Raw genomic sequence first — 13870 nt, 5'->3', positions numbered from 1 at the left:
TATACTGAGATTAAGGTACTAATACTCAGTTAAATGGATAGTACATGATCCTCAGAACACCAAGGAATATGGATTTTTCTAATGAAATGTTACTTTGAAATAACACACTGCTTGCAAAATATTCCCTGTCATGAAAGAGTACAAAAACAGTGAAATAAAAGGCAGCTTTTAAAAACATACACTTAATAGCATCAAAATTTAGACCTAGACAAAGAAATTTAAATGCCACTAACTTCAGATTTGAATAAAATTGAGACCACAAGGTTGCTGACACACCAGGCTGTCCTAAATCATGTTAGCCCAGGTGAGACATTCTTACACTTTTTGCATCCTTATCACCCAGTTTTTGTCTTCTCACAAGGAGAAGTGAATGTCTATGCTTTGCTGAAGCATCACATCTTTTTTCACTGACAGAAACCTAAAAGAACAAGAAAGTTTCTAAACATATATACTTTTCTTAATGCATTCTCTGCTGCATTCCCACTTAGTAGACTCTTTAAAATTGGATTGTAATTGTTCAAGTGTAAGTAGCAACTACAATGACAAGGTGCAGAAATTAAGATTTAAAAAGCAAGCACATCAGTTTAACCTCCCCCAGACCTTTTCATGGCCTAGAGACCCTCATTACAGGATAGACTAATCAACAAATAATTTGTCTTCTAAGACTTGGAAGAGTCTGTAAAATTAATGAAGACCACTTTATAAATGCCACTGAACAGCAGTAATGTATATTTTTTAGAGTCTATGGTCACACATATCTCCTGCTTATCTAAATGGAAGATAAAATGCATCATTGTTTTCTTGATTATGATCAAGAATCCAGTGTCTGAGCATATACCTATCTGTATTAAACACAGTGAGTTTAATCCACTCACACAACCTCAGGAATGCTGGCTGCACATCCTGTTATGTCGTAATAAAAGTGTTCTATAGAGATCTATTGTACTGCACTGCTCTTCACTTACAGCAATGATTCTTTCAATTGCTGCTTGTCTGCCCGGTTACACAGGTGTGCAGATGAAATACATATATTTTTTCCTGATAATAATAGTAGGATTCACACATTCATGAACCCTCTGGAAGTTAGAGTGACACCCAAAATTTTGCTGCAATTCAGATAGTTGTTATCCATTAGGCTATTCCTCACACTTAACAACAAAACAGACATTAGATGTAAATTACCCTCAAGAAAGGACAAATGTGGACTGATTCTGGTCTTAGTCTTTTAATAACTAAAGCTTTGTACCAAGACCTCTAATGATCTTGAGCAACTCATTTCAATAGCTAGTAAATGCTATTGTTATACAACATAAAAAAATGTATATCCTGAATTTGACTCCTGGTAGTAGTGTGTGCTCTTCTTTTGCATTTTGAGCTGTAGAGTATTGAGATATCCTTTTCCACTGCTGTGATTTCTCATATGCCAGAGCAAGAATATAAGAATTGCATTATGGCCTGACTGGTCTGGGTATCTTCCCTTCAGCAACATTATTATCTAGGCCACTTCAGAAAGCAAAACACTCCCACAGAAATCATGCTCTTAGATCTACAGGGTTATTAAGCTATAGATCATGCCCATAATCATTTTGGCCTCAGAGGCAGCCTTGATGTCTCCACCTCTCTTTCTCTTCTTTGCATTTGAATATCCTTTGGTAAAGATTTGGCCTTGATGCTACATGGAATATTACGACAAGTTAGTTCAAAAAATGTAAATGAAGAGAAGATTGACTGAAGAAGTGTGCCAAGATGTGCTGCAAAGGAACTCTTCTGCCTAAAAAAAAAAACAAAACAAAAAAAAACCCCTAAATTATAGAAGATTGGATCTCGAAATGAATCCTATTTCATCTTGTCATTAATGACCTTGGCATAAAAGAAAGAAGTATGCAAATGACGATAGTATGGTACAAAATTGGACATCTTACCAATACAGCAGATGATGAAAATAACAGATGGGAACAGACAAGAAATGCAATCCTACAAAGCACAAGGTCATGCACATTTGAACAACTGGTTATAAAGCAGGAGCTCATAACTTGCTAATGAATAAGGATAAAGATCTGAGTGTGTCTACATGAGCACAGAATAAGTATGTGCCAAAAACAAGAAAATATGAATCTAGGTGAATTCACTGACAGATTTCCAACACAGCTAGATAAATATCAACACTTACACTCCAATGAGATTTTATTTTGAATGCAGGGTACAATTCTATTCACTCAGGATCAAAATTACTCAGATTAGAACCACTTCATGGGACAGAAATATATAGGAAATGTAATAGAAATATATAGAAAAATATATATATAGAAATATATAGAAATGTATTTTCTTCAGGGAAAGATGTCAGTGTTTGTTTGGTTAACAAAGCAGACCAAATCTGAGAAGGGAAATACCTATACTCAATTAATGTTTCTTAAAATGAACTTTGGGGAATTGTAATGACTGTTGGCTAGAATTCAAAAAAAAAAAAATTGAACTGGTTCTCTCTTTATACTCTCTATATATATTTTGAACTTTTCAGATTTAAATACATATGGATTTCATCAGGAAGGATGAGAATATGATAATATTTTCTCAATCATATTTAGCATTAACTTCCTCTATATTAATAAAAATCAATCAATATTATCTTTCAAGTTGTCTTAATTTTAGCACAGTAGCAAGACATATTTCAAATGTCACTGCATTGCAGTAAAGAGGGAGAGGAAGAAAGTTCTTAATTTTTAAGAGGACTTTTTTTAATACCACGGATAGCACCCAAAATATTTCTGTTCATCTCCTTAATGAATTTCTTTGTGCTAGTTGGAATAATTCTCCATGAACATGCAAATATGCGCAATGTGCTTTAAGCAAAGTCAAAGTTATTAAAAACCTGAAATGCTCTTCTTTAATCCCTATTAATGATTGTATAAATGCACTGTTCTGATAATCCTCACAAGAGGGTATTAGGACACATACATTTTGTAAGATGAAAGCTGCATTCAAGAGTTTCTCAAACTGTACAACACCCTTGTGAAGTACCTTGAACACAGATTTACTGAGTTTTAAACACTTCATCCCTGTTTCAGCAAGCGTCCTCTGCAGATTTAATGATCAGGAACATCCTGCTGATGCACGCTGGGAGATACGGCTGCAGGGTCCAGACGGCAGCGGACACCGTGTCAGATGAGACAGAGCTGCTTGTGAGGGGTGAGTATGCTTGTGGTTCCCCCCTGAGAGCACAATCACCACACACAGTTGTAACCAGGGACTTCTAAATGAGTGAGCTTCAGGGACGTCTCTGCCACGCACTGCTCCTCAGACTTTTTGTTATTGAAGACATTTGTGATTAACCTGCTGTCTTTGAAAGCAGTTTCACCATAAGCTGACCTGCAAAGAGAAACAAAAGACAATTAGAGGTTAATAGACATTTTAAGAGAGGTAACAGCATAAAAGGTATACCAAATTAGCTAAAATGCAGACAATTAGCCTTCACAGACCTGTGTAAGGTAGTTATAATGAGTTCTTTGTTATTTTATGTGATGCTTTGCCTTTCATCTTTGGTCAAGCCATTCTTTCAGCTTTAGCAGTTTAGGAACATTCATTCATTTCCTAAGAGGGGTGCCCATACAGCCTTTTGTAAAATCATAGATATGAACAATGAAAGAGAAGCCCCATTGTATGACAAGAATTTGGGTTTTTTAGAATTGTTACTGCCAATTACTGCACCTTTATGCCCAGTCCTGTAATGCTAAATTGTCTCACCTGTCATTGAACATTCCTGATTATGCACAGGAGCAGAATCCTTTTCCTGAAGAATCCCAGATCATACTGAGGATGCCAACTAGTTCACAGTAAAGCAGGGCACCATCTGTGCCTTCCATTAAGCAGAGTGTTTCTGCATTCTGCACTACTTGTGTGTGTATGTGTGCATACACACACGTGTGTTCAGTGCCTGAGGGGGTCTGAGGATTTGCAGTTCACTTACTGCCATAACCACTGGTGGGTCCTGCAATGCCAAGAGAGATGGATCCCTATGAGGTAGCACAGCTGGCTAGCCTTACTGTGGATGTTACATTTTTGAAATATATATGAAGGGTCAATATTTTATTAACATTTGAAAAACTCCACATTAAAAAAAATCAAAATTATTTTGGTATTATAATCTTTCAAAAATATTTGTTTTGCCACACTCCACAATGTCTTTAGACTTGATGTGTTCATATCCTCCCCTTTTAAGGTAAATATATGTTTTAAATGATAAAGAATGTTCCTGGCTGACTGCAGGACTCTTCACATTTTCATGAAAGTAATAGTTAAATATTTCCACAAAGACACTTTGAGGACCGTCAGATTTCTATGAGCTATGGCACTATTGGGATGATTGTATTCAGTTGACTTACCATGTAATACCATTTTAGCTGCCTTATGAAATCTGATTCATCCTTCTGGGTTGTGCGAGGCCTTTTGTGTTACCTTTGTCTGTCTCAGTCAGGAGACGAAGGCTCTATGGATAGACAAGGCAATCTCAAGTTTAAATTGAACTTTTGTGACAAAAAGGTCTTAGTTATTGTCTAGGAAAGACTGATTACAAAATTATTTGAAAGAATACTGGTTATATAAATTAGTTTATTGAATTTCTTGTAGAAATTAAATTCTTCTCTGAGGAAGAGGTCTGAGATTAAATTTTAAAAAAGGCACTGTAAGAAGTATCAGGATGCATTTATATGAGTCTCATCACCATGTACTGTTGAAGTAAAAGCTATAAATGCTTTGTAGTGGAATTTGAATTCTAATATACTTTGCTTACAATTTTCTCCTTTTCTTTTTTCTATAATTGGATAATTTTCATATAGAGCAAGAAATTTTGTTTTGTATTGCTGGAAATGTTTAAAGCACGTTCAGTGTAGAATTGTGAATGACTAGTCCTTACAGATGTCAACAGTGCAAAAATCAAAAATATTTATGAGAATCTAATCTATGTCTCCTTATACTTTTACAGGAACCTCATTTTCATTTCAGTATCTCTAATTTTTTTTTCTCCCCTATCTCAGTCTGTAGACTGCACTCAGTGCTGTGCAATTTGACACCGATGATCCCAAATTGCATCACCTTTCAAACTTCTTTATGTTTAGCTGCCGCTGATACTGGACATTGCTTAGGAGAAGATACCAGCAGAAACAGGTGTTTCAGTAAATATTTCTGTTAACTCTGAAGAATTCCACCTGACAAAGGAAGTCATCTTCTATGAAGCAACTCATGCAGTAAAGTTTGTAATCCAAAGCCATATTATTCTTTTTTTCCAGTACAGTTTATAGTTAAAATAATAGCATTTTATGCATATTACAAAATATCCCTTTCTTTAAATGCTACAGCCCATAGCCAAACTGAGATAGCAGAATCTTTGTTATGAGCTCTTATATGTATTGATACAAGCAAAGCTACTGCACACCCTTACTCTGACCTTACTTTCTCTCCTTTTGCCTCTGCAGAAAATGCCAGTGATAATACTGATAATATTATAGCAGCATATAACTTCATTTCAATCATTACTTTTATTGTAGGGCTCACGTGGTATTTTAATAAATCATTGTAATTTTTTCTTGAAAAATTGTTTTTCTTACAATGTTTCTACATGAAATAAATTGGACATAGAGGATAAATTAAATTAAAATAATCTCATTCCCCTTCCTTTAGTTATTCATGAATATCAGAATTACTGCCGCTAAGAATTTGATTAAATTTAAACTGAAGTATGTGTTCAACTGGTTCACTATTTTTAAGTCAAAGGACTTTTTGTCAAAACTTAATTGCAAGTGACTTGGAAGAGTACTATACCTCTCTGCAGCCTCCTCAGATGGAGGATGCAGAAACAAACTTTACAGACTCCTGTTGCTGGAAATTAACATTCTGATCTTTAACAGACAGACAGACATTCACCACTGTATTTTCAAGGAAGTGCAATATCTCAGTATCATTTATTGTGGGGAAAACATAGAGTATCCTTAAACAATATTTATCTATTTTGAAACCATTTTTACTACTTACTCTACTGGAAGTTCCCTTGAATATATGCCAGGGAATGTCACTATGTTTTGTCCTTGTTCTTCTTTGCTCTGCATTATACAATGAAAGATAAATTCCAAAAATATCACCAATGAAAGACAATATGAAGAACAGAGAATGTGCAGTGCCAAGTAAATCTCAATTTCTTTGAGTCTAATTACTCATATAAGGTAATTAACAGTGCAAGAAAATTCCTGAATTTACTGCATATATGTATGTGTGTGTGTGTGTGTGTGTGTGTGTGTGTGTGTGTGTGTGTGTGTGAAAAACAAAGGAAATAAAGAGAGCACAGGTTTCTATTCTGCAGCTTTATATAATGTATTATATACCTTTTTTAAATTCAAAATTTAAATTTTCAAATTCACTACCTCACAGGTCTTGAATTTAGATAATTTGCAGTGAAAAACATATATAAAGTTTTTCCAATAATGATTGTGACCTAGTGTGTCTCTTTCTGGAACATTTCAAATTTATACATAAAAAGGTAATCTATCTCATGTTTAGACAAAATCAGGATTCAAGTCCCATCATCATTAACTACTCAAATAAACCCTCCATATACTTCTCTAAGTGCTTTGAAAATGTGATTAAACTATTTATATTAGAGTTAGAGAAACTTTTTCGTGTTCCCTAGCACTTTTCTTTCCTAATGCTGCCAGTAATGTGGGTTTCATTTGGAAGAGATGTTCTGCCACTGGCTGGACCTGTCAGGCAGTACATTGACTTTCCAAACTGAATGTCTTGCATATTATTCTTGGAGTGGGTTGTGAGTGAGAAGTATTTTGGTAGTCTCATGCTGGTCAACAGTGACCTTCAAGGGTATCCTGATATAGCTATATCATCATTCAGGTAAGCTAATATCTAACCTGAAAAATGCATTTCCTCTCCAAAATACAGCTCTACAAAATTCTCTGTAATTCATCATCACAGGTTGTTTCTATTATTAGATGCCTAAATAAAAAAATTCATTATCTTTTATTCATCTGAGATCCACCATCCCCTCTAGATACACACATTGATTCAGTAGAAGTCCCCAGAGAGTCCTTTACTCTCTGAATGTGGGGAGGATGAGAGAAGATTCAGATCAAAGGCCAGAACTGATTTAAGGCAGAAAAGGAAATGTCAATCACTTTCAACTTAGCTCAGCAACTTCAGTGCTCATCTATGAGGTAGAATAACTTTTTATCTGTCTCAGACCGTGATTTAAAATCACACTTTCTTCTTAAAAGCATGCTATACCTGCAGGTGGCTGTTAGGTGGGATCAAGATACGTTCAAGCCTTTTTTTAAGTCAGAGGAGCCAAGAGGACAGAAATCAGGTGACAAACAAATGAGCACCTGGATGTGTAGGGCACAATTTAGGACATTTTCAGTAACCCAAATATTTTCTTCTTTCATTGAATTGACTCCTGCTCTAGAAATAAACTGAGGTTCCCTCAGGTGAACTTCTGGCAATGGCTTAAGCCAATACACTGAACTGTTTATTGGAAAGGGAAAAGGTAAATAGCTTTATAAAAGCTAAATAACAGACATACCACCCTCTGAAACAGGTTGTACTCCATTGGAGCAATGATGGAGATAGTGGCAAATTTTCTGCAATATTTTCTGTAAGGCAGTCGTGAGAGCCCATAACGGCAGAAAATATCTAGACTGATACATCTCAAGGACATCTAGAAGAGAAAACAGCTTTTCACAGAAGCTGGTAACTATTCTGGCACCAGGCCTGCACAAATGTGGTACCTCAACTGCAATCCCGTGACAGAAATTATGTATGTCTGATGATCAAAGAGTTTTAGAGTGAATGAATACAACAAAAATCACCATTATGGACTTACTTTCCTGACACCCAAGTCATTACCTGATTTAATTTCATTTATGTCTTCTGTTGTTTGCTCACCCAAGGAAATGCAGAATACCTGTTTACCATGCAAACAGGATTGTTTACAGGAGAATATAGACACTCATTACACAGTCAACAAATATTTTCCTCAGCACATGAAGTCAAGAGCCATTTAAGAAGTAGGAGTGATTTATGACTTTTATGAATGTCAAAGCTGTCCTTGACATCAGTCCAAGGATAGTTTTCCCACGTTGTGTGCATTTTCTGGCTACCAGCCTTTAGTTATCCACCCAGATCTTCAACTTGCAGTGAATATTAAGTAGCAGAGGAATAGAACAGCAGAATGCTACAACTTGGCTGGTTTTCCACCTAACATTGGCACACCAGCAGTGGAGTTGTCTCTGTACTGATTTTTCACAAAGAAGTGATTACGTAAGCAGAAGGCTCTAATACAGGATAAATATGCATGTCGTGTTCTGACACTAATGATATGATCACAAACATGGGTATCAAACACCCAAGTACCAGCCAGGAGACCTGCCTCTCACAGATGTCTCAGGTGATCTTGTAGCCAGCAATGTGTCAGCTTTTCTTGAGACAATGCCTGCTTGGTGAATTAATTTGTGTTTTAAAGCATGACTTCCAAAAAGGGCTTATTACATCCTTATTTTCCATTATGGTCTTGAAATAATCATATCTTCTCTCAGAACCTATTTGTGCTTTCATGTTCTCGCTACAAAGGATACCTAAATGATCCCATACTTGAACTGTGTTTTGCTGTAAAGATGTTTAGAACAAGAAATACTTCTATCATAAAGAGGTTGATACAATGAAAAAGCTGACCTTTACTACCATAAATTGGTCCAATTAGCTACAGTATTTTGTTTGCAGTTTGTGTTTATTAAACTCATTGGTACAAAATCTATTCTACAGTGACTGGGAGGTTTTGAAGAACACTAGCAGAAGTCATAGATAAGAGCAAAAGGCTACTTCTTACATTTACTTTAGCAAAAAGTAACTCGTTTCTCTTAAAACACGCAGTTTCTAATGAACTCATTTGAATCACTGCTTTGCCATAGGCTGCAAGAAAAAAAGACTTCAGTAGAAAAATGTCCTACCAAAGTTGTTTAATGTATATTTCTTGCTCTTTCTTCTGCAGAGGGCTGGCTGGAGAAAAATGTCTGTAGCTCAGCAAAGAAAAATGGTGGAAGTTGGGAACAATGTACAAAAGTCTACCTTGATTTCACAGAAGTTATCATGAGGTTTCCTATAGTTAATTACAGCTAGAGATCCCTTTTACATGCACTGAGATGAGTAGTTGTCCTGGTTCAGCAGCAATTTCCAAGAATAACAGTTTCTTGCAGATTAGAGGATCAGTGCAAACCTGTGGATGGGGACAGTGCTTCAAACATTTAGAACAGAGTGATTTCTGTTATATAAGCCTCCATGTTAGTCGAGATGATAGTGAAATCACAGACATTAGAGTAGTTATTTTTCAGTTATTCATTTCATGCATGACATTGCCTTTTAGAAGCATCATGACTGAGTTAGGAATACAAAGCTGTGAAGCAAAAATATTGGTTTACATCAGTGAAAGCTTCAGTGTCAAATCAATACTACCAAGTTTTCAGGATTTTAATGCTTATTTAATAAATGAAAGCTTTTTATCATAGTAAATTGCTGGTTTCAGTAACATTAAGTTTTCAAATTAATTCCATCAAATCTTACTTGTAAAGAAGAAAAGCTGCTTTACAATTCATTATAACCAAAAGAGTAAGCTCATATTGGTTTCAAACTACTCAGAGAGATGCTGGATGCTGCATTATGCACTGCTAGTCCATGGAGCAGTGAGGTCAGCTCCAAACTTTCTTTCTTTAAAATTTCTCCACCTACTTGCAAAGGAGCAAAGACTACCAATCCCAAAATTACTCACTCAGTGTTTGAATTTCTGCAGTGTAAACAAAGGTAGTGAGGGTTGACAGTACAAGGTAACTAAACCTGGGAGAGTGTAGCTAAGATGACCATGAGGTCTCTTCCAGGAAGATACAGCAATGCAGCAGCCAGGCAAGTTTGCTCAAGTTTTGAATTTGAGGCTCTAACTAACAACGTGCCATTTTCTAAAACAGAAAAGATTTCAAATAAATAAAATGCATAGATGTTATTTATTAATGTTTCCTTTTAATTATCAACTATCATATAAAAGATCATTTCAGCACATCTATTACCGTAATAATTTATATATTTTTGATAGGCTGATAGATAGATAGATAGATAGATAGATAGATAGATAGATAGATAGATATAGATGATAGATAAATGCAGAGACAGAGACAGAGATAGATATATGGATATCACTCTCTACAACTACCTAAAAGTAGGCTGTAGTGAGGCAGGGGTCCATCCCTTCTCCCATGTAAAAAGCATCAGGATGAGAGAAAATGGACTCAAGTTGCACCTGGAGAGCTTTAGATTAGATATTAGCAAACAAATTTATTCCCTGAAAGGATAGTATTAGAATATGCTGCCCAGGGAATTGGTGGAATCACTAATCATGGAAGTGTTCAAAAAGTGCATGGTTGAGGACTTGGTGATGAACACGATGGGACTAAGTTAATGATTGGACTTTTTAAGGTCTTTTAGAGGTATTTTCCAACCTTAATTATTTTATTATATCATAATTTTATAAAAGTACTTTATAAAATATTTTTATATTACATAACTACTATAAAATATACTTTAGGAGAAATAAGGTATTGGTGTCAATTATATTACAAATAGACTTGTTCTCTAAGCATAAATGCAGTTAAATTTGTTTATGGTACTATCTCATTCATCCACACTTAAGGATTTTAGTAGATTTAGATGTCAGCTATTTTCTGGTTATTTTAGTAATAATTTACTCACTGCTCTTTGCTTTTATTTTCCTTTTTACTCCTACTGCTCAAATTGTGTTTTCTGTTGTTATGGATGTCAACATACATTGTGACTTTCTAAGGGTAAAAAAAATAAGGTCCAGTCCTCTTAATTCTCTGCATCAATGCTGTACAGCCTTGGAAACTTATAAGTATACACAGAGCTAATTAAAATCCTTTGACCAGTACAACTATTAGTACAAAAAAAGAAAACCATGGCAAGAAGCATCTTTAAAACTGGGATGAAAATCATCTTCCTCCTACAATATAAAACATGTATTTTAAGACTATGCCCTGGCAGCTAACCAAATGCACTGTGCATGCCTACTGTAGGTTATATGAGCATTGAGATCAAACATCTACCTGAAAGCTGTAAGATGTTGAAATGAAACAGAACACAATCCAGTAGTGTGAAGGGAGGATGAAAGTCTTTGTGACTACAATCTGTGGTTTGAGTACACATTTTGTGGTCTAAAAATAAAATTAAATAAAAGGTTAAAGCTATTCATCTTATAGACTGAAAAAACTATCAATCTAAGCAACAAATCCACTCTTATCCTTTATTTTTTGAGAAGTAATGTTTCCTCAGAACTCTGGTGACCCGGAGCAAATATAACACAGGAACCGCTGGTTAGGTTGACCACCCTGCTCCTTTCTGTTGTGATATTGCCAATAAAACTTAAAGACAAGTACTTGGGCTTAAAGGCCTTCAAACACATTATTAAATGGAACATAAACAAGGTCAGCAGATTCTTGCTGGTCCTTGAAATTACATTTGAGCTGTAGCAAAGGCCAGGAAGATGCCCTGAACACAGACCCCCATTATTTGGACTCACAGAATATGTCCATAATACAGAACTGTTCCCTGAGGCCAGTAGGTACAGGAGAGTTCCAATTCACACACTTACACTCCCAGTCCCCCTCCCTCAGGATGGGCCTGGAAAACCACCTGTAAGGATTTGCCCCAGCCCACAGTAATCCATTAATTGTGCCAAAGCACTGGTTGGAAAAGTCACTGGGCTTATGCAATTGTGATAGGGACTGTCTACCAACATAAGAGCAGGTAGGATCAGGGCTAGAGTTCAGGTCCGTACTTTGGCCCTCCTCAGTGTATCATCTGACAGATTTATTACACTGAAAGACTGTATATTACTGTAGATGGAGAATTAGCTCTTTAACCCACGGACTTCACCAAAACATTTCCAGAAATTTGATCTTGTAATAGGACCTTAATTTTCTTTTTTTAAATATCTTTAATTATATGACAGGGAAATAGATTCATATTTTTAAAAAGCTTTCGTTTCAAGAGTTTAAAAATGGTCCTTTTTTCTGAGAAACTTTCTTTACAAGCATTGACTTAAAGGTATGAACTTACTTCAGTCAAAAAAATGTCTAGAAACAAATACTAAATTAGAGATCAGATGTTTATTAACTTAGTGCCTAAAAGAGACACATGTAGTCCTAGGAGTGCTGGTGCCCATAGTAGGACTGCAGAGAGTGAAGGAAACAGCATGGACCAGGGCTGGGACAGCTGGCAAGGGATTCCCTGAAGCACTAAAGGTTGTCAGTAGGCCATGCCAAAGAAAGACACTTCCAAAACTCAGGCTCTTACTCTATTTGGGACCTGTTAGCAATGTCATCCATGATCAGTTCCTAGGCTACCAGTGCTTTTACACCTTAGATGAAATTCAAGTTCCCTGCACTGTCCATACATTTGTGTCAACAACTACTGCTACACAAAAATCCAGCTCAGAGGTTCTGGACTGTAGTCTGGAATCTGAGCTCACAAAAATCAGCAGCTCCCAAGGTGGCCTCATCCAAATTCATTATATTTGGGTTTGCACAAGGCAAAAAAGTCATTAGGGCAAAGGGGCACAGCATGACATAGGTACCACTAAAGGACTTCTCAGGCAGGACACCAGGGATTTATCTTGACCCTCATCCCTGAATGAGTTGAGACTATGCAAGCTGAAATAGTCAGTCAATGTCTTCTCTTTCTTACATTCCAACCCTAAGCCTAACCGTCCTGTCTATCCTGACACTGTCTGGGTTATAACCTCTCCATCTGCCCACAGCCCTTATGTACTTTACAGAAACCACACATGGAGGGACTGGTGTTATGGATGTAAATCCAGAGTCTAAAACTAAATATAGTATTCTAACATAATTCTAACATAAATCTAAATCTAAAACTAAATCTAGCATCTACTATACACCCAAATTTCTCTCCATCATCTCCTCCATCATGTGCAAACCATGTGCAAACACATCATCTGTCATAGCTGGATGCAGCAAAAGGGATTTATCCTGCAACAGTCAAGCTCCCGTTTTATGCAGAAGTTTTATGTGTCTTTCCCACTATTCTGTAGCTACTGCCTCTTTCTTATCCTCTTTTTCTCAACCTCTCACCTTCTTGATGACAAGCCAGTGCACCTTGTCATTCAAAAAGCAAAAATCTTCAGGGCAAGAAATTTGTGTTTGCGAACTCCTACATAACAGGCTTCTTAGCTGTTTGGTAAAAGTAAGAATTCTCCTGGTCAGGCAGCAGTACATATTCTGGGATTCACAGGAAAGGGCACTGCCTCACTGAATGACTACAGCTATTATTGGTAATTGTTTTTCAAGAACTCTCGCATTAACGTCGTATCCTGACAAGCAATCTAATGACCTCTCAGGATGATCATTCCAACAATAAAGAGCCACATAAAACAAATTTGCCAAAATGCAGTCATGCATGTCCTGAAATGAAGTATCAATCTATGGAATTGCTCTGAAAGGAGTTAACTGACTTATATCCTTGACAGTGGGTTTCCAGTGCTCCTAGAGTTGTGTAAGAGCCTATCACAGCCCCAGATGTCTTCTTCATGAAGGTCAACTGAACTATAGTGCATTTATGACCAGTCATTTTCTGTCTAGCTTCTAGATAAGCATTTGAACAGACCATGCATTTTTTCCTCAATTGGCTGTTCTCAGCTAAAAAATTGTTTTAGAGATCCTGAGCAATAACACAGCCCTTGGGAGAAAAGCCTTTCTGCATTAGCTGTCTGACTGACACCATGAATGATTACATCCAA

General features: G+C 36.3%; 1 protein-coding gene across 3 annotated transcripts in view; it reads left to right on the top strand.

Annotated features, from left to right (window-relative positions):
• The window catches only part of CNTN5 (contactin 5), a 602495-nt gene that overhangs the window by 549048 nt on the left and 39577 nt on the right, over window positions 1-13870 (top strand). For all 3 annotated transcript variants that reach the window (XM_023920615.2, XM_086882024.1, XM_086882023.1), the window contains one exon: window positions 3069-3189. In XM_023920615.2, coding sequence (XP_023776383.2) covers window positions 3069-3189 — 121 coding nt within the window. The remainder of the gene's footprint in view (window positions 1-3068; window positions 3190-13870) is intronic.

This window comes from Cyanistes caeruleus, chromosome 3 (genome assembly GCF_971803275.1).
Source record: "Cyanistes caeruleus chromosome 3, bCyaCae1.hap1.1, whole genome shotgun sequence".
Lineage (NCBI taxonomy): Eukaryota > Metazoa > Chordata > Aves > Passeriformes > Paridae > Cyanistes > Cyanistes caeruleus.
This window is presented reverse-complemented; position numbering and strand designations above follow the sequence as displayed.